Here is a 21925-nt window from a genome sequence, read left to right on the forward strand (position 1 = left end):
ATGTGGCCACCTGCTGTCTACTATCATGCTGGGAGAGCGAATAGCCACGCCTTTTCTAAGTGCCTGGCGAGCAGCGTTAGATGTTCGTGTGTGGCACCTGGAATTTGGTCGACACCTGTCGAGAGATGGGTCAAATGGGCACTCGCAGGGCATTCGCTGTTTTTCGCCCACTTGTGCACGCGAATGGTTGTAGCAACAGCTGTATGAGGAGTTTGAGGCGGCTCCCATTTTTCACGAGTGGCATGCAATTCCTCCTTCGTGCGCCAGTCGGCTTCAATCGAGTTATGTGTGAAGGGGGCCTAAGGGACTCAAAGCAACACAAAGTAACTGTAAATTTTGTAACATAAAAGACTTCTTTTATTTGACTTAATAAGGCATTATGCTTTGTGAAGTCATAAAGGAAGATCTAACTTTCTTGCATCATGACACCAGAGGAAAACTGAATAACTCCACCTTGAAAACATTATAAAAGCAGCTCAATATTCAGCCTTAGACATCATAAAAGAAACCCCAACTTTCTTGCATCACAACATTATAGCGGAAAACTTAATAACTCCACCCTGAAGACATCATAAAGAGAATCTGAATAACTTGCCTTGTGACATCATAAAGGAAAACCTAACATTTTTGCCCAATGACATTATAGAGGAAAACTTAATAACCCTTCCCTGAAAAACAGCATAAAGAAATCTGAATATTTTGCCTTTTTGACATGATACTGGAAAACCCAACATTCTTGTGCCATTACATCTTAAAAAAAAAAAGTAAAATCTCATACAGGTTATGCCATAATTAAAATGAGTAAGGTTATGTTTTCATTGGCATGTGTCTGTCTGTTTATATATCTACTGGTTTAGCTGGTTAGCAGGATATCTCTACTGGGTATGATATAATTTTTAATTAATATTTTATAATGCCTCACATTTATAATTTCTTGTTGGGGTTTGTTTGTTTGGCTTCTTTTTTGGGGGGGCAGGGGGTTGGTATTTGGCCAAAACAGCCCCGCCCCCACCCCCAACTGCACTTATTATAATTATTATTATTATTAATAATAATAATAATAATTTCATGTGTATTACAGTGAGAATTTGTATGATGCAATTATTTAGTTGAACAATTTGAGGGAGTTTCTAATGTGTTGACTTTTTTGAAGATCCAGTTTTCTTCTTTTTTTCCAACAGTTGAAAAGAAGAGGATGTGAAAATCTTACCTGAAAAAACACTGGGGATCTTGGTTAGAAAACTTTTAACTGTTCGGATGGGGATGCCATTTTTCTCGTCCTGCATGCGTGCTATTACTTCCTCCATCTGGACAGCAGAGGGACAGCGGGAGAGAAGGGGGCAGAGAGACAGTGAGCAGATTTCATGAATTTGCCTCAATAAACAGGTGTGTGTGTGTGTGTGTGTGTGTGTGTGTGTGTGTGTGTGTGTGTGTGTGTGTGTGTGTGTGTGTGTGTGCGCGTGTGTGTGTGTTGAGGTGGGGGGGTTAGGGAGGTAAACGGATCCAAACAGGTTCCTGTGTGGCTCAGTCGTGTCTCTGAGGGGACACAGTGACAGAGGCGAGGAAGTTAATGACCAACAATCACTGCTGTCAGAATTCTCTCTCTCCTGTGACAAATCTCTCCGACTGAGTCATTTATTACATAAAACCATCAATAAGCTGCAGTGTTTGCAACAACCACTGACTTTAGAACATTTGGCAATGAATGAATCCTGGTATATTTATGTGCAGCATCCAGTTATCCATAATTTTCAATGCATATGCAGGAAAAAAGTAATATCATTCAATAATACACTGTGAAGAGGCACATTTTTGTTCTACACTACAGATGTCACACAGAAACTACAATCGGGAAGGAGTGGCAGTCATATATGTGCACACACAAACAGGAGCAGTGCACTGGGAGTTCTCTCAACAGTCTTGTGGGATAACATGAGGCAGATATGTTTCCAAGAAGATACAGACAGTATAAAAGCACAGAGCAGAGCATGGCCCTGATACGTCAACCATATGAGCTGGCGAGACATCTCCCAAACTCCACCATCAGTGTAAATATATGCCCATGCATGCGCATGCACAGAGTTAAACAGCTGGCAATAGAGCAGTATGTCCTCCACAAACGGGAGATAAACAATATATATAGATGCTCTTTTGTTTTGCCTTCCTTACAGGGGCAGCTCAAGAGGTTTTTTATCTTGGTGGCTCTCGGCAGGGGCAGGATAATTTAAAAGATCATTTTACAATGAAATTCAAGAGTTCTGTGGTTCTACTTTAAATGATTTAAATTTTAGCTGTTTGGTTTTTTTTTTACAAACATGCTACTAATTCACATAAGGACACCAAATTCTTTTTAAAAAACCATAACATTTACCTATATAAAAGGACACAAATGCAAAGTTCAAAGAAAAACAATAGAATAACTACACAATTAAAAAAATTACAATAATGCCCTCTCTACTTTCTGACTCTTGGACAGGAGTCATCCTGTTTGTCAGTTTTACCCATTTCTGCTTCCTACGCCAAGCTGTTTGACATGGAGAATATTCATATTTAGTCATGTTAGGTTACCAATTAGAAGACTTGAAAAATAATAATAATAATAATAATAGTAATACATGTGTTATGCGAGAAGTGTGAACTTTGTCAGTTGATCTCGGTACATTATACAAATGCCTCATAGTTGCTATGGAAACTTCGGGCACTATAGGAGAACCAGATCAGGCCAGAAGAGTGGTAGTGTATGTGCGGACCGGCGCAACGAGGGGGCGTTTAGGGGCGACGCCCCCTCACGTCATCAACCTCGCCCCCTCGGATGTGAGAGTTATCAAAAATAAAAATAAAAAAGAAAGAAAAACAAATACTGGAAAATATAGCGCCTCGCAGTTTCGCAGATTTTTTTTGTCCAATTTTGCATGCTTTTTTTTTTTTTACAGCGCATTGTCCTGTGCGTCCTCATCAAGCAGGCCGGTGTTCTGTCGAGATGACGGGATACCTGTTGCGGCACCGCGAAGGGAGAGTATGCGCATTGTGTTCTGTGGGTCTGTTTATAAGAATCTTCTTGCCCAGAAGAAAAGAGAGCGCCAACAACTACCCATAACTGTGTTCTTCACTCGGAAAAAGACACCTGCAGCAAGGTGTGAGTGGAAAAAGGTGCGACAGTGGCGCGGCGTCAGGACGAAGAGGCGTGATCAGAGGAACTGTGTAATACTGGTGAGTCACTATTAATAATTTCTTATGTGTCCAACCTCGTAGGTTGATCGTTAAAATTAAATTTGTTAGTTCTAAAAGCCATCATAATTATTTATAGGAAAACATTCTATTTTTATTTCTCAAACAAATGTTTGGGCCTGAAAACAGATTGGTCTTATTTTTCTACTAAGGTTTGAACTTTGAGAGTGTTTACACACAAGAGAAAAGTGAGAAAATGTTAATGCCTGTTTGAGAAAAGTGTATAAAGTGTATAGTGAGGGGTTTTACAGCCTTAAAACATCTATAATAATTGTAAAAAATAACGCTGACTACTTCGCGGATTTCGCCTATTGCGGGCTATTTTTAGAACGTAACTCCCGCGATAAACGAGGGACCACTGTATATCTACATGAAAGGTTTATCTTTGACCCGTTGTGTGACTGTCATGCCCAATTGCGCTGTGTTTGCGCTTGTGATGGAGGGCTGTATGTGAGGTTAATCTACTGTCTTGTGTCGTTTCTCAGATCAGTTGTTGGTTTGGTTATGTGGTATGCAGGAGATCACTTGACCGAGGGTCTATACGTTCAAATAATAATTAAAAAAATACTGTCATCACTCTTCACTCAGTCAGTAAGTCTGTCTCTTGCAACGGTGTAGCCTAAATACACGAGCTTTCTAGGAGCGTACCCAATTCATTACACACGCTCAGAGGCAGGAACCCTCCGGTGCGCACTTTTTTTTGGGGGGGGGGGGGCGACCCCGCCCCCTGTGATAAACTCATCACCCCTTAATATTTTTTTTCTGGCGCTGGGCCTGGGTATGTGTTGACAAAACTGAGGCTGAAATCAAAGAATTATGAACTAGCAAATTCTAATTTCTTGTTGGGTTATAATGGGTTGACCTGAAATTCTTTGGGGGAAGTTATGGCTCATCAGATTTCACTCCAGGGCCGCCAATATTTTATTAAAGATATCTGTCTTTTGTGTTTTAAACCTCCTCAAATTTTTAATTGTCATTCAAGCACTTACTGAAGGACTAATCTCAGTCATCTTTTCAGTGGCATCTGGTCACACACAGTTTTTCTAACTGTGAAATTATTAAGTGAAGAACACTGAATTTCAACTGAAAAACTAAGGGACGCTGAGAGAGTGCAATACCAGCACCTTACATATTGAACACAGATTCCTGCAAGTTAATTCTTTGTGATTTGGTGATAATATTCTATATAGTATAGTTCTATATTTCCTTCACATTTGATTTGTTGAAAACTGATCCACATTGTCCTTGACTAACACACAACACTTTCACCATAGTTAATCAGAATTGTTTGACTTTATGTTCATGTTGCATAGTAACCTTGGCTGAGTCTTTTTCCAATCCCTTGAAATAATCAATTCTAAATATCCCAATATATAAGTACTGGGCCTTAAAATCTGATATCGCCTTGTGACCTTGATTTGTATCGAAATCTATCCTCCTCATCCTTGGTAGACCCTCAGTCACTCCAAGAACATTGGTCCATTTTGGATCAAAACTCATTGAGTTGTGGATAGACACGACTTAAAACAATATCTCTGCATGTGCTACTGTGCACAGGTGTACATAAGAACTGAGGTTGTGACTTCAAAAGGACATTTTTTCGTGAATTTATTTCAGCTTCCTGTTGCACAAATGCTTAAATTTTAAACACAATAACCAGAGAGAAAATTTAGGAGTACCCATAATTGATCTCTGGGGAACACCAGAGGACATTAGATAAGAAAGGAATGTGTCTTATTGTTAGAGAACAAACAACCAATCAAGAGGTAACTCCCAAAAGGAATCTCAAGTTTGTTATCAATTAACTGTAACGGATGCTGTTAAAAACCGAGCGCAGATCAAGCAAATTAAAATGAAGAAACAATGTCAATAACTGAACCAGGTAAACTTGCCTAATTACCCTTTACACATATTGAAGCGATCATGTGCAAATGTTCACACTGAGATTGTGTGACCCACCGCAGTGTCAGGCTGGGAATCATGGATGATCTGGGTCTATTCATGCCACATACACACAACTAATCAGCAACGCTTATCTGGGAAGGGACACATAATGCAAAAGCAGCCACTATCATTTTCAGCGCTGGGTTTTGTGCAAGCAAAAATCATTTCTGTTCCCTTTCTTGTGAGAAAAGAACAGCACTGATTATGAAAGATCTGGGTTAGATATGTAAAACATTTGGCACTTCATGAGCTTAATGCAAAATGTTATAATGAACGCCTACAGCAAGTCAAATACCCTGCAGCTACAAATCATTCCACTTAGTGATTTCAACATAACTGACAGTAATAGAACAAATACTGCAACTGAAAAATCATATTTCAGTCTGTGTTGTGGATTCATCCCTCCTGATACCAGGTCAGAAGATCTACCTCAACAGAAGTGGAGTATTTATATTTTATAGCACTATAAAATTACAATTTCTGAAAACAATTTAAAGGTCTAACCCACATATTGCGAAGTGGTTGCCACTGGCAACACCAAATTCCTCAGTTCATTCTGTCATTTATTTCAGGATTTTCCTTACAGCACAGAACTTTTCCTTGTCATGCAATCTTGCAAAATGCCTATTAGAGATGCAGTTATGTGCAGAGGAGTAGTCGGCTCTGTCTGAATGGAGCACACAACCGTAGGCAGCTGGTCTTCAGGTTTCCCAGTTGGAAGCATTCTGAAGGACCAGTGACACTGGGAAGGGGCAATCCAGCAGCATATCTCCAAATCTACCTGCTAACTTTGCAATATCATCTGATTTCAAGCATGCCTTTTTTTCTACATTGACAGTGATAGTCTGATATTAACCCAGTTAAGATAATACCTGAAGTAAGTCACTGTCAAGTAAACGGCATTTTGTGACTATCTTAATCTGACTCTTTAGGGTCTTCGTGCTTCCTGTCTTACTGTATGGTTTGTGACTTGGATGTTACCCAGTGACCTAATACGTCTCTTCGGACAATCCATGGGTGCTGCTCAAATGACCTTTGTTGTCAAATAAGCAGTAACTTTGTGAGGCTCAGATAAGGAGCATCACTTGCATTATGACAGCGCTTCAGCTGCATTTTGGCTTCGTGGCACATTTTGTTTAGTGCCATGTGGGTTGTCATTCATGTGTGGGTTTTTGTATTTTCATTGTATTCATATTTGGGTTTTTCTTTATGTTCAGGTTTTGTCTGCTTTGTGTTTGTCTGACTGCACACTCTTGTCTTGTGTTTGGAGTTGGGTCTGGGTGTGTCTTGTCCCTTTTGTTTGCCACGCCCTCTTCCTGGTTGTTCTCCTGCACCTGTGTCTCATTTTCCCGAATCACACCTGTTATTTAAACCCTCTGTTTTCCCTCCTGTCTTTGCCAGTTCATTGTTCCTCGTGTCTTCGTTCAAGCCTTTTTCACAGTCCTTGACCTTGTTTTTTGCCTTGCCATGTTGCTGAACTTTTTACTTGTATTTGATCTCACCTGGTTTCATAATTTGGATACCGTTGCAGATTTTGGCTTGTCTACCTGTGTACCGACCTTTTTCCGTTTTTTCAGTAAATCCATTTTCTCACTCTACGCCTCTGGGTGAGTCTCGCATTTGTGTCCAGTCTTTTTGGGTCCAAGTTCCTGATAATCTAGTACAGGTACCTCAGTGTTGAGGAACCCGGCAGCTGGAGAAGGCCAATGGGATGCTCTCCTTTCATCTGGCTCAGATAGATGTTTACATTTGAGAGGTGGGGATGGAGGTGGGGACTTGTTTTCTGCCTTGGTGGTTGCCATCCAGGACCCAGAGTGGTTCTGGTGAGGCGTGGCACCAGGGTAGATCACCAGATTTGATTTACCTGAATGGCATCTTACAGTAAATGGAGAAAGCATTCATCTCATTAAGACATGGAGTGTTCCAATCTTAACTGGCTTAGTGTAGAAATGTATGCACTTTAGTCAAAATACTAAGAATAAGTCAATACTCTGATTACTGCTGTCCATTTAAACATAGTCTGTGTGATGTTGCATTTCAGTTAAACTAGGACAAAATATCGCTGTATACGGAAGGTCTCTTATTATACATTTCCAATCCTGTAGCTTCTACTCCTACCATCTTGAAAATGTCGGTTGTTTTTTTCTGGTTATAAATTAAATTTGGGGAAAATTGCACGCTCAGTGGATTAGTGGTTAGCACTGTTGCCTCACAGCAAGAAGGTCATGGGTTCGATTCCCACCTGTGGCCTTTCTGTGTGGAGTTTGCATGTTCTCCCTGTGTTTACGTGGGTTCCCTCCAGGTGCTCCGGCTTCCTCCCACATCCAAGGACATGCAGGTTAGGTGGATTGGATACTTTAAATTGTCCGTAGGTGTGCGTGCGGGTGTGAATGTGTTTGTTTGTCTGTGTGTGGCCCTGCGACAGACTGGCATCCTGTCCAGGGTGTACCCCGCCTCTCATCCTATGACTGCTGTGATAGGCTCCAGCTCCCCCGTGACCCTTACTTGGAGTAAGCAGTTGAAGATGAGTGAGTGAGTGAAAAGTGCATGCTTTCCATTTAATGAAGCCACGTTGAAGCTTGACCAGTCTGTATTTCCATTCAAGTTAAATAACACGGGATTTAAACTAGGTCAAAATGAAACAAAAGGTTGGTCTCAAGCCCATTGCTTAACCACCAGACCATCACCTCCCAAACAGGTCCAAACATCATCTTCTCAACCGTCTACAGACAACAAAGGTGTTGAGGATTGTTACCGAGATGACTTGAATTAGATTTTCTTTCTAGCCATGTTGCCCTCATGTTTTCCCTCAGTGTTCCATAATTCCTATGTTAAACAGCAACCGCTGAGCTGTTGCACATGAATAAAAAAAACCCTGCATCTCTCACACCTAAAAAATTTTATAAGTAGCTGCATATTGATGTTCACGTTGAGAAATGTCACATCGGATTAAAAGTAAAAGCAAATTTTCTTGTCAACTTTTAATGTTTCTTCCCCAAACCTCCCCGTGCTCTCAATCAATATTTATCCCGTGCATCCATACAGCCAGACTAGTCACGCGCTTCCTTTTTTGCGGTTGCATAACAGAACCAGTGTGAAGTATTGGTTTCATTTACAGCTCATAAATAATAGTACTCAACCAGGAAAACAGAAGCTTGAATTGTGCGCAGCCACTCACAATTAAATCACTATTTCACGATCACAAGTTTGTCTGACAATTCAAATATGCTTTAATAACAGCTGCACAAAGTAGTACAAGATTGAACATATTGACATTTCAAAGGCTCATGTTTTGTGTAAATTTTGTAATCTACCTTTACGGATTAAATGTGGTTGAGGTTTTATGTTTAACATCTACTTATATTCCTCTGTCTGTGCATGAGGGACAAATCCTATCAATAAGAAAAATGTCTGCTTGAAAGGGCTCATTTAAGACATGCAATGTTTATCTGGACTGTGCTGTGCCCTACTGAGCTGTGAGCGGCAGGAATTGATAAGTGGGGCCAAGTAGCTCCTCTCCGTTTAAAGTGACAGTCACATAAACAGATTATTGCATAGACACTCCAAAACTGGTTGGTTATTACTTCCAGCATAGAGGTTATGTTTTGATTGCCAGTTGTCTGTCTGATTGATATATTTAAATAATTCATAAATTAATTCATTCATGGATTCATAAATGAATTTCAATGAAGTTTGATCGAGAGGAACATCAGGATCATATGGTAGAGCTTTGATCTTGTTTCATTTGATCTTGGTCCCACCTCTGATATGTAATCTTTTATCACTCATCCTAGCTCTTTTGATGGTATTAGGGGTATTGCTGATTAGTACAGTCAGAATCAGAATGCTTTATTTATCCCAGGGGAAAATAGCATTACACTGATCAGGATGAAAGGGCAGGACAAAATCCCCCCTGAATCGTGATTCCTTTGATACTGAATACAGGAACAAGTAAGATAGGCAGACAAACAGCAACTAAAAACACAACATGCTGAGCATGGTTTAAAGATCAGAGAACAGAATGACTGATGAATGGGTAAGATCAAAGATCGCCATCAATGTTCAGCAATTAAGATCTGCACTCAAGATCCAAGATAAGTGGTCAGGATTAATGAAAAGTGGTCAGGAAAGTTCATCAATCAAGATCTAAGGTTATAATTAGCAGTCAGGGTCAAAGTGCTGGATCAAAAATCAGGATCAAAGGTCAGCAATCAGCCTCTATGAATGTCTAAGAAGAAGTCAAAGGAATAACTCTCACAATGGGTAAAAAAAATCATCAACAGATGGGTGGTGGACGTATGAGCTCTTGGAAACCCTTATAGTTTTCTGTTTTGTTGTATTTTGTTTTGAATGTTTCATCACTTCAGTGCATGTGGGAATTTTGTGCTACAATCTTGAATATTCATTCATTATTTTTTCATTAATTTTCTGCCACTTACCCGGGGTTGGATTATGGCAGTAGACCAAGCAGCTCATCCCACACAATCCTCGACCAAGTCATCTAACTCTTCCTTCAAGAGGTGTTCCCAAGCCAGCTGGGAAATCTAATCCCCTCCTCCCAGTTGGATGTGCCTGGATGACTTCCTAAGGGAGAGATCAGGCCGTATCCTCACCAGATGCCCAAACCACCTCATCTGGCTTCTTTCAGTGTGAAGAAGCAGCGGCTGTACTTCAAGTCTTCCCACCCTGTCCCTGAGTGGAACTCCAGATACCCAATGGAGGAATCTCATTTCTGCTGCTTGTATCTCAAACTTATTCTTCCGGTGACTACTCAACATTCATGTCTGTAGGTGAGAAGAGGAGGATAAACAGAGTCTTTCCTTGTAGCTCAGATCTTTAATATTGGTTTACAAAATAATTATTATATATTATCTTGATGAAAAAGGTGAATGTCTCTGTCCTTTTAAAATGAGTGTTCCCAGAACAACTGGAAGTTTTCCTCCTTGTATCCTTACATCCTTGCTGCTCCGCAGACTCAGACTGAAGCCTGATATCATAGTTTGCGAGAAGCTCAGCTTCTCTTTTTTTTTTTCCCCCCCTTTTCATTAATTTGAGCAGTTGGTGTTTTCTGATTTATCCCTTCTGGAGGCCATTTTTGAAAAGCTGTATTATCAGGGGTGACAAATGCGATCAGTGTAGACGGCATGACAAAGTATCATAAAATTTAAAAAAAAACAGGCGTTTCTTTCAGAATAAAGCATTAATATGAAGCGAGTCTGAGCAGGCTTACCGCTTTTACACAAATATAGCCACGTCCAGTTTCACATTATATCAACGTTACTTGTGCAGTATTCCAAAAGAATCCTAATTACCAGCTTGTGTCGGAACACGCCGAATGTCTTTACACATTTGAACCTTTGTCCTATCGCTGCCTGACAGTTGGCTGGCACTGCCAGAGCCATAGCAAACGGTGACAGCCAAGCAAGAACTACCAATACTTGAAACACTCTCGCCCTCTCCTGTCTTTGCAAACCCTCACTGCCTACATGCGGTAAAATGCCACCAGCCTGAATATTCAGGATCTAAACCTCTTGAAGTCGGGATGCTCTCATCTTGGCTTCATGTTGTGATGAAGAGTTTCCACAAGAGTGAGAGAGAGAGATGGAGGAGGACGGTCTCTCTTTCTCTCTGTGGTGTGTCCCCCACCCATCCACCACCAAGAGCCGTCTGACTGTGTCTCTGCAGCCTCTTAACAGATGAGAGACAGTGTTTTGGCTGCACACTGTGAATCACTGAATAATGATTGCATATCACTTGGTACATATGAAGTGACTAACAAAAGCTCTGGATATAAGCGCACACTGAGCCGCGGCTCACAGCTCAGAGCACTTCAAAGACAGGGAATGAGGGCAGTCAGGGTGCAATCACAAAGTTCTGAAACCCCATTTGGGGAAAAAAAAAAAAAAAAAAAAGGAGGAGGTGTTCAAATCAATGCTGGCATCAAAGATGTCTTTTTTCTTTTTTAAGAAATACTAAGTGCACCATAAAATCTGCTGATTTGGCCAACTGCTTCCACGAAGAGTGGGCTAATAAAAGGTGCACTTATGAGATACTATATATATATATATATACGAGGTCTGTCAATAAAGTATAGGTCCTTTTTATTTTTTTCAAAAACTATATGGATTTCATTCATATGTTTTTACGTCAGACATGCTTGAACCCTCGTGCGCATGCGTGAGTTTTTCCACGCCTGTCGGTGACGTCATTCGCCTGTGAGCACTCCTTGTGGGAGGAGTCGTCCAGCCCCTCGTCGGAATTCCTTTGTCTGAGAAGTTGCTGAGAGACTGGCGCTTTGTTTGATCAAAATTTTTTCTAAACCTGTGAGACACATCGAAGTGGACACGGTTCGAAAAATTAAGCTGGTTTTTGGTGAAAATTTTAATGGCTGATGAGAGATTTTGAGGTGATACTGTCGCTTTAAGGACTTCCCACGGAGCGAGACGTCGTGCAGCGCTCCCAGGCGCCGTCGTCAGCCTGTTTCAAGCTGAAAACCTCCACATTTCAGGCTCTATTGATCCAGGACGTCGTGAGAGAACAGAGAAGTTTCAGAAGAAGTCGGTTTCAGCATTTTATCCGGATATTCCACTGTTAAAGGAGATTTTTTTAATGAAAGACGTGCGGACGGATCCGCGCGTCGGGACGCAGCCGGCGCGGTGCGGCGGCACAGGAAAAACACCTCCGTGTTGATAACCATTTGTAAAATCCAGGCGGCTTTTGATGGCTTTCAGTGGAGTGAGTATATGAGAAATTTTTGAACAGCTGGACATGTTCCAACGTGTCCTTAAGGCTTCCAACAGAGGTGTTTTTCCAGTGGCGGAGCGTCGCAGCAGCTGCGAGCCGACGCTGCAATCCGTCCACACATCTTTCATTAAAAAAATCTCCTTTAACAGTGGAATATCCGGATAAAATGCTGAAACCGACTTCTTCTGAAACTTCTCTGTTCTCTCACGACGTCCTGGATCAATAGAGCCTGAAATGTGGAGGTTTTCAGCTTGAAACAGGCTGATGACGGCGCCTGGGAGTGCTGCATGATGTCTCGCTCCGTGGGAAGTCCTTAAAGCGACAGTATCACCTCAAAATCTCTCATCAGCTGTTAAAATTTTCACCGAAAACCAGCTTAATTTTTCGAACCATGTCCACTTCAATGTGTCTCACAGGCTTAGAAAAAATTTTGATCGAACAAAGCGCCAGTCTCTCAGCAACTTCTCAGACAAAGGAATTCCGACGAGGGGCTGGACGACTCCTCCCACAAGGAGTGCTCACAGGCGAATGACGTCACCGACAGGCGTGGAAAAACTCACGCATGCGCACGAGGGTTCAAGCATGTCTGACGTAAAAACATATGAATGAAATCCATATAGTTTTTGAAAAAAATAAAAAGGACCTATACTTTATTGACAGACCTCGTGTGTGTATATATATATATATATATATATATATATATATATATATATATATATATATATAGTGAGAGAAGTGGGATTATAGCCGTTTTTTTTTTTCTTATATTTTACAGTTTACCTGAAAATAGCTCATCTTAAAGTAGCTTCAAAAAGAAAGAAGAGGATGGAGGTTGTTTGGCTGCCTTGGTGATGTCATGATGGCATACAAAGTGGAAATGTTCTGTTAGTCTACACATAATATTAAAGCTACAGTGTATAGGATTTAGGGGCGTTTATTCCCAGGCATATCATACAGCATTCATAAAATGAGCTCTTTGCATCTACATGGGAGCACCCCCTCATGGAGGCCGCCGTGTTGCATCGACATGTTGATACAGTAGCATCAAAGCAACATACGAGGTCTGTTAGAAAAGTATTAGACCTTTTTATTTTTTGCAAAAACCTGATGGATTTAAATCACGCGTGCTTGAATGAGCAAACCTTGACCCTTCGTGCACATGCGTGAATTTTTTCACGCCTGTCGATTGCATCATTTGCTGGCAAGCAGCCTTTGTGTGAGGACGTGTGTAGTGCTCCTGTCGGATTTTCATTGCAAGGAAAAAGACGGAACGACTGGAGCAGCGCTACTGCATCAAATTTTGCCAGAAACTGGGTGACAGCCAGGTGGAAACCATTCGGAAGATTCAGACGGCTTTCAGTGACGGTCCTATGGGCATCACACAGATTAAGGAGCGGTACAACCGGTTTAAAGATGGCTGCCCAAAGGTGGCGAGCAAGCCGCGCTCCGGGCGGCCATCAACATGCTGAAATGACCAGATCATTCCAAAGTGAACGCTGTAGTGATGCGGGACCGTCGTGTGACTATCCGAGAAATTGCAGAAGAGGTGGACATCAGCACTTTTTCGGCACATTCCACTGTGACAGAAGATTTGGCCATGAAAAGAGTGTCGGTGAAATTCATGCAGAAGCTGCTAACAGCGGAGAAAAAGCACCTTCGTGTTGAAGTCTCACAGGACATGCTGTGACATGCCCACCTCTTCCACAATTTCTCGGATAGTCACACGAACACGTCCTCACACAAAGGCTGCCTACCAGCAAACGATGCAATCGACAGGCGTGAAAGAATTCACGCATGCGCACGAAGGTTCAAGGTTTGCTCATGCAAGCACACGTGATTCAAATCTATCAGGTTTTTGCAAAAAATAAAAAGGTCCAATACTTTTCTAACAGACCTCGTACTTACTCCACCTTTCAAAATTTGTTGACAGACTGAAGAAAAAAAAAGTCAAATCAGTGGTTGCTCCCTCTCAGTTGTCTACTGGTTGCTAGTTCAGGCTAATACGTTTCAGAATCCTCATTGGTGTGAAATAGAAGACTGTACATGTTTACATTTATTCATATTTATCACAAGAAAAATCAAGGGAAACGAAAAAGTGAAGTCAAAGAAAGTCATGACAGGCAATGGCATAATGCCACCTCCAACTTCACCACTAGATGACACTAAATAATACACACTGTAGCTTTGACTGTACCACAAAAAATAACCTCCATTTATTTTTTGTGTGTCTAATGAGGGAAGCCACCAAGACACCCAGACACCTCTGAAGAAGTTAGAAACTGTACATAAAGCAACTTTCACCTGTTGCATTACCAGTAACAGTCATGATGGAGTGGCACAGAGGATTTTCACACAGGAAAACTAATCAAATCCAGACTCACGTCTCCCATTTGCTCTCTGGCAACCAGTAACTAAAAATTCTCATCTTTTTAAGAAAATCTCTCTCTGTGAAAATTCATCATGAAGCTGTATAACTGGTTAATGCAACAGAGAAAGGTTGCACTGTGAATAGTTTCTCCAGTCACCTAACTCCTTCATAGTAGTCTGGGTGGCTTCCCTCATGTCTCTTTCTTGTGTTCTTGCACCATCACTCAGTTTTTGAGAACTGCCTAATCGAGTCAAATTAACCAAACTTAATGATTGATTTAAATGAAATCCAAAACATATTCGATGACTTTGAAATGTTCATGTATCCATCCCCTGACTTGGTTCAAGAAAAGTGCCTTTTATGCAAAATGATCTTTATATTTAGGTTGTCCAGTGACTTGTGGGCTCCAAAAAGGGAGGGGCTATGTCTACAAATGGCTGGAATTCCTAAATGTGATATTTTTTGCTGAACTCCTTGAATTAAAGTTGGAAGTCCACACAAGCAGCGCAACTTTATTGTTCTATTTAACCCCACCATCCATGTCACCATCCATCTACCTGTGGACCTGACTGTTGATGTGGTCTGTGGCTTTCTGTATCACGACTGATAAAGCTGCACGTGTTGGGGTTGAGTGATGACACACTAACTTGATGGAGGGGAGCAGACCGCCAGTGAAAACGGGATTCTAATTCCATCCGTATGGCCTTGGAATTAGCACCGCAGTACTTTTCAGGATCAACCACTGAGCATTTATTCTGCACAATTCACTTGTTACATGAAGCGTTTCCGTCTCTAATAGACGATGCTGCTGCTCTTCAGCAGTGTCCTAGATTTATGTGAAGGGGGAAAAAAATCAAAGTCAAATGCAGAATTACATCATCACCACCTATACGAGCTTTAAAAGACTAAAGATAGAGTTGTCTGCATTAGAGCCCAATTACATTTTTTGGTATGAAGATAAGAATAATGCTTGATGCATGATGTAGCTGCTGTTTTTTGTTTCGGGGGTGGGGGTATGTAAAGAGAAATGCATATTCAGTCTTTTCACATAGAAAGTGGACGACGTTCACTTTTGTTTCTGTGGAGGCAAATATTAAATTCTCATTGACTGCCCTGCTGAGGAAATTAAAAGCTCTTGTGGTCGTCTCCTCCTCCACCTCCCCTCTCTCTCCATCGCCTTGGCTGTCACTACATCAGATGCATGGTGAGGACGGTATTAAAGTGACAAGTGTTATCTGAGGACAATCAATCAATCAATCAATTTTATTTATATAGCGCCAAATCACAACAAACAGTTGCCCCAAGGCGCTTTATACTGTAAGGCAAGGCCATACAATAATTACGTAAAAACTCCAACGGTCAAAACGATCCCCTGTGAGCAAGCACTTGGCTACAGTGGGAAGGAAAAACTCCCTTTTAACAGGAAGAAACCTCCAGCAGAACCAGGCTCAGGGAGGGGCAGTCTTCTGCTGGGACTGGTTGGGGCTGAGGGAGAGAACCAGGAAAAAGACATACTGTGGAAGAGAGCAGAGATCAATCACTAATGATTAAATGCAGAGTGGTGCATACAGAGCAAAAAGAGAAAGAAACACTCAGTGCATCATGGGAACCCCCCAGCAGTCTAAGTCTATAGCAGCATAACTAAGGAATGGTTCAGGGTCACCTGATCCAGCCCTAACTATAAGCTTTAGCAAAAAGGAAAGTTTTAAGCCTAATCTTAAAAGTAGAGAGGGTGTCTGTCTCCCTGATCTGAACTGGGAGCTGGTTCCACAGGAGAGGAGCCTGAAAGCTGAAGGCTCTGCCTCCCATTCTACTCTTACAAACCCTAGGAACTACAAGTAAGCCTGCAGTCTGAGAGTGAAGCGCTCTATTGGGGTGATATGGTACTATGAGGTCCCTAAGATAAGATGGGACCTGATTATTCAAAACCTTATAAGTAAGAAGAAGAATTTTAAATTCTATTCTAGAATTAACAGGAAGCCAATGAAGAGAAGCCAATATGGGTGAGATATGCTCTCTCCTTCTAGTCCCCGTTAGTACTCTAGCTGCAGCATTTTGAATTAACTGAATGCTTTTCAGGGAACTTTTAGGACAACCTGATAATAATGAATTACAATAGTCCAGCCTAGAGGAAATAAATGCATGAATTAGTTTTTCAGCATCACTCTGAGACAAGACCTTTCTCATTTTAGAGATATTGCGTAAATGCAAAAAAGCAGTCCTACATCTATAGCACATCTATATGAGGAGAACATCTATTATCTATTCCTTCCAACTCTGCGTCACGCACAGTAAGAACCTTCCCATCACAGCGATCGACGCGTCTCCACATATGACGTATGGAATGCAAAGTATTCCCACTGTAACACACACACTTTATGAATCCTTCCAAACCCAGAAGGTGGGATTAATTTATTTAAAAACATCAAACTGAGCAAAGCCGGCAGAACTCTGACCGCCTGAGGCAGAGTGAGAGCAGCCTGAACACAACCTGTGGCTGTGTAGCACAGCAGATAAAAACAGTCCTGCACTGGGTAGATATCAGTTCTTTCTCAACTGCAGTGGTGCTCCATGAAATGAGGTTATATCCATGGTGGTGTTTGAAGCGTTTTGTCTGTCTACATAAAACATGCAATGGAAAACGGCAAATGCCATTTTTGCAAATCGGATAGAAAGGTGGTAAGTGACTCAAAGGGACACCCAGAAACATTTGGATAATCAGCAAATGGAGCACAGGCTTGATTTTTTATTAATTCATAGTTTACACTGGAAAAAATACAAATAAAATAATTAATAAAAGTCACTGCTCATTTAAAAAACATTGCAAAATACATAGACCCTCATAAATAAGTAGAACCTAATCTATTATGTTGTACATAGTTATTGGGTTCATAATTATTATTGTTGTCATTCTTGTTGTTGTTGTTATTATTATTGCTATTACTAGTACTACTAGTGCATTGCCCGTGGGGATCCATGGGTTCTAGATTGGGTAGTGTTCATAAACAAGGTATCTGATGTTTTTTCAAGGATGGTACTAAATTATTCAAAGTTTCTATATTGATTTGGAATGGCATGTGAGTCCAGAATGTATTTATCAATGTCCATTGTTCACTGTTGTTACGTATATTTGTAGTTTTTCCAAAAAATATTATTACTATCAACATTCCATTTTTGCAACATTCATCCTTGACCCAAAATACGTAAGCATAGCAAACGGCAAACATCAGCTATCTTCGAGCCTGCCCACACGACACCTTTGTGAATTGAATTTTGTCCATTGTTGTAATTTGTTGTATTTGTTGTGCACGTTCGCAATAGTAAAGTGTTGTTATTTTACCTATTCCATTGTCCGTTCATTTGCGCCCCCTGTTGTGGGTCCGTGTACTTACACTTTCCCAACAGTAAACACATTTCAAAGTGCTTTACAATGTCAAATTTGCATAAAAACATCACCAAACAAAAGCAATCCGAGATTTCTGATGTCAGCCAATCCGGATCCAGATCACCTACAAAATTCAGTGGCGTCTTCCATAACCTAATGTCTATCTGTGGTGCAAATTTAGTCAAAATCTGTGCAGTAGTTTTGATGTAATCCTGCTAATAGTTAGACAAATAAAGAAAGAAATGCTGATGATTTTATTAAAAAAATATTTTTTAGACTTAAAAGGCTCAAGAAAACTTAACCTCGAGCTTGAACGATAGTGTCATAATGAGCCAAAAGAATGTACACTTCTTATAAAATACAAAATCTCTAATGTTGCACTTCTGCAAAGTGTTGGTCAGTCAACCTCCTGTAGCTCATCCCTCTTTCCATTCACAGAAATGTGAACATTGGAGGCATTTTAAGAGCATCGTTTGAAGGACGTAACGTTATGAGCCCCTTCACACATAGTGCAAAGTTTGGACAAAGTGCACACTTAGTGCACATGACGCAGGAATTGTGTGCAAACCGTGTAATGTCATCCCTGTCGCCAACGCCTCGTACACCTGTTGCTACAACTATTTGCACACACAAGCACCTGAGAGACAAAGTGTGCGCTGTGCGAACTCATTGCACCCTCTCGTGGCAGGTGTCAGCCAAATTCCAGGTGACACGCACAAACATCTAACACCGCTCGCATGGCACTTACAAAATGTGTAGCCAGTCACACTCTTGGCATGACAAGAAACTGCAGACAATCACTGTCGTACTCCTGTGAAATTTGTCTAAGTTCCCCATGAATGTGACTTTGCACGTGGGTGTGTGCGCTCCACTCACGGGAGGCGTGGCTTCCAGCGGAAGCAGCTGTGGTGATCTGTCATTCTGGACATTCCAGCTACACAACACCTACTGTGTTTGGACGTACATGGACAAACAACTGTCCACTGTAAGGCACGTGTGTCTGATTGCTGTATTTACGTGGACATAAATAAAAACATACACCACCGTGTCCTTCCTGATATGAGGCAGCTTTCAAAGAACAGCTCCATAGCTCATTGGTAAAGTCTCTGAGTGGTAAACCAGAGCTCTCAAAAGGCATGAGTTTGTGTTCAGTGAGTGGTGTGTTTTTCCTCTTTTTTTTTTTTTTATTATTCCACATAAGCGGAGCGATGTGGTTCCACACGTACCGGCTGGTTTTTATTTTTTATTTATACTACATAAGCGGCACCATGTGCTGCACCTGACACTGCTCGTGCACGAACTCTCGCACCAGGTTCCTGCGCTAATTTCGAACTGTTTTGCATTGTTTTCGCCCAAACACCGTCCAAACTTCACACTATGTGTGAAGGGGCCATAAGAAATGTCACAGCCTCCACTGCAATTATCCACTTGTCCAAACAGTTTTATCATTCTTGGTGTACAACAACAGGCAGTGCATGGTACTACAGAAGTCATCATTGATAAGTGTGCTGAGAGTGACATGGCTGTGGTACTGTGTCAGTTCTGTATTTTTACAAAATGGAATTCAAAACTGTAAATGTACTCTGAACTTAGCCATTCTTAAATGTATGAAAAGGTATCTTCTACAAGGTTAAAGGCACCAGCATCAAACTGAGTGTCAAAAACATCGTAATATATCCTAAGATGCTAAAATGTGAAATGATCTATAATAAAAAAAAAATTAGTAATGTTCTGGACCATGTTTGGCCTAGCAAAGGTCAAAAACAAGCTTCAATTTTAACCAAAGATACCAGAATATGAATGATTTGTGAACTGCCACTTGGTTTTTTTGATGTTTAATTTTTTAAAAGACATAGAGGTAATGTTGAAGGCCACAGGGAAGGGCAGATGGCTGGAGAGATGGGCTGTTGCAGCAGGGTACGTCATCCCTGTGCCTATTTAACATTAAAGGTTATTTATGAGTTTGTTTTGAACTGGAAGCAATCTTCCTGTGCTGCACCTTACCTCCTGACGCCCTGTCACAACAGGATCCTGGTTCTGAACTTAAATAATTCAAAGCATTAAGGTCATCAACACGTCATCCCCCGTTTAGTCGCTCAGTCTATGTGTGCAGTTTTGTGCGAGAATGAAAAGCAGCATTGCAAGCTGTATAAGGACAGTGTGGAAAAGCCTATATGTATTGTTGGGCACCGTGAATGAATGAATGAATGACTTTATTCGGCACACACAGATCCAAATCAAGAAACTTACAAAGAAAGAAAATAATCCAACAATGCACCCATGCACCTGAAAGAGTGTAGGCCGAAGCAAAAGCTTGTAAATGCCCACCCCTTTAACCAAAATAAAAATTATACATATGTATATAAAATTATACATATACCCATGATAACTAATACAAAGTATAAATTAGTCCCTGAACTAAAATTTCAAAAACACAAACATGCAGACAGCAGTGCACCAAAACAAAACAAAATCAATAAACCTAATTCATCATGCTATAGCAAGTAATAAAACAATTTTTGTAGAGCCTTTTAAAGCCAACCAAATTACCGAGTGGATTTATGTTATCCGGACACTTATTCCAAATATTAACCCCTTTAACAAAAAAACAATGACTTTTTACAGTAGTTCGAATCTTTGATTTCTGAAATAATAATGTTCCTCGCAAATTATAACTGGAGTCCCTCATTTTAAACAGGGCCGGGACATGTTGTGGTAAAAGTTTTATTTTTTACTTTAAACATAATTTGTATTATGATGTAATCAATAAACCTGTTGTAATCAATGTACCTGTTGTACAAATAACTAGCTATACAATCATGAGCTAATCCTCTGATGCCATACTTCCATAACTTATCCAATAATAAGGTATGATCTATGGTATCGAATGCTTTCTGAAAGTCGGAAAAAAAAACCTGCAGTATATTGTTTGTTTTCAATTGCATTTGTGATTTGTTCCACAAAATCAATTACCGTCAATGAAGTAGTATGATTTTTTTCTAACTCCATATTGCTGCTCATATAGTATATGATATTTAGATGAAAAAACGTGTTTATCACCAGATTTGAACGGCGGTATCACTTGTGCCATTTTGCAGCCAGTCTGCTCTGTGTAAGCCTGATCCTGTCAGATCTCAAAAGCTAAGCAATGTGGAACCTTGTTAGTACTTGGATGGGGGACCTCTTTGGAACACCAGCGGCTGTGTGTATTTCTCCATGTTACACTGGAGTTGCATCAGGAAGGGCATCCGGCGTAGAACTTGCGCCAAATGCCAATGCAGATTTGGCGGTATCCACTGTGGTGACCCCATACAAAACGGGAGCAGCTGAATGGACAACAACAACATCACTTTAGCTATTTTCATTTTGGAAGGAAATCTGCCAGTCATTAATGACAAGTCACAGATATAAGTTAAAGGTTTAATGACACAATCAATTATATTTTCATCAAAAACATACAAAAATGATCTGAAACAGTTGATTTTTTCCCTTTAGTTTATGAACTATGTCAATTATTTCATATTCATCAGTTTCTCTGATAAATGTTGAATCTGAAAGGTTATTCTTGTTGCCCTGTTATCCCAAGAACTCATATTAGAAAGTACAATTGAATTTGCTAAATTTTTCCCCACGTTGGCAAAATAATCATTAAAATGATCTACTATAGCTTTCTTTTCATTAACAATTGTATTAGTATTGAGTAAAAATATGTTGGATAATCTTTGACAACTTTTTTTTTATTTTTGATTGTTTCATTTAGGACCCCTTCACACATAGTACGAATGTGGTTGAATTGTCAGCAGACAATCACTCTCGAGCTGGATGTGAAATTTGTTTAAGTGCCCCACGAGTGTGGCTTTGCAAACAGACACAGTGATGCATTGGTGTGTGCGCTGAACTGACGGGCTGTGTCCGCCGACAGGAGCAGCTGTGGAGATCTGTGGTTGTGGACGTCACTGCTGGGGAACACGTACCATGTTTGGATGGACATGAACTAACAACTGCCCACTTTCACACGCATGTATCTGCTTGCTGTCCTCACGTGGATAGACATAAAAACATATATCACTGTTGCAATGGGCTGCAGCGAGCGAGTGCACACTGCGCACATTGACAGGCTACCCCAGGTGAAATGTCACGTCACCCACATGAGCTCTGTTCCACATGATGCAGTGTCTGTCCTGCAGCGCACCGTCCATAAGACATGGGTGTTGGGCAGGACACACGCAGGGCCGGCTGGACACGCCGCTAGTAGA

General features: G+C 40.9%; 1 protein-coding gene across 1 annotated transcript in view; it reads right to left on the bottom strand.

Moving 5' to 3' along the window:
* LOC117523161 (regulator of G-protein signaling 7) overlaps window positions 1-21925 on the bottom strand; it is a 212956-nt gene that overhangs the window by 108944 nt on the left and 82087 nt on the right. The window contains exon 3 of the mRNA XM_034184598.1: window positions 1211-1307. Within this exon, the coding sequence (XP_034040489.1) occupies window positions 1211-1307 (97 nt within the window). The remainder of the gene's footprint in view (window positions 1-1210; window positions 1308-21925) is intronic.

The sequence above is a fragment of the Thalassophryne amazonica genome, chromosome 13 (assembly GCF_902500255.1).
Source record: "Thalassophryne amazonica chromosome 13, fThaAma1.1, whole genome shotgun sequence".
NCBI lineage: Eukaryota > Metazoa > Chordata > Actinopteri > Batrachoidiformes > Batrachoididae > Thalassophryne > Thalassophryne amazonica.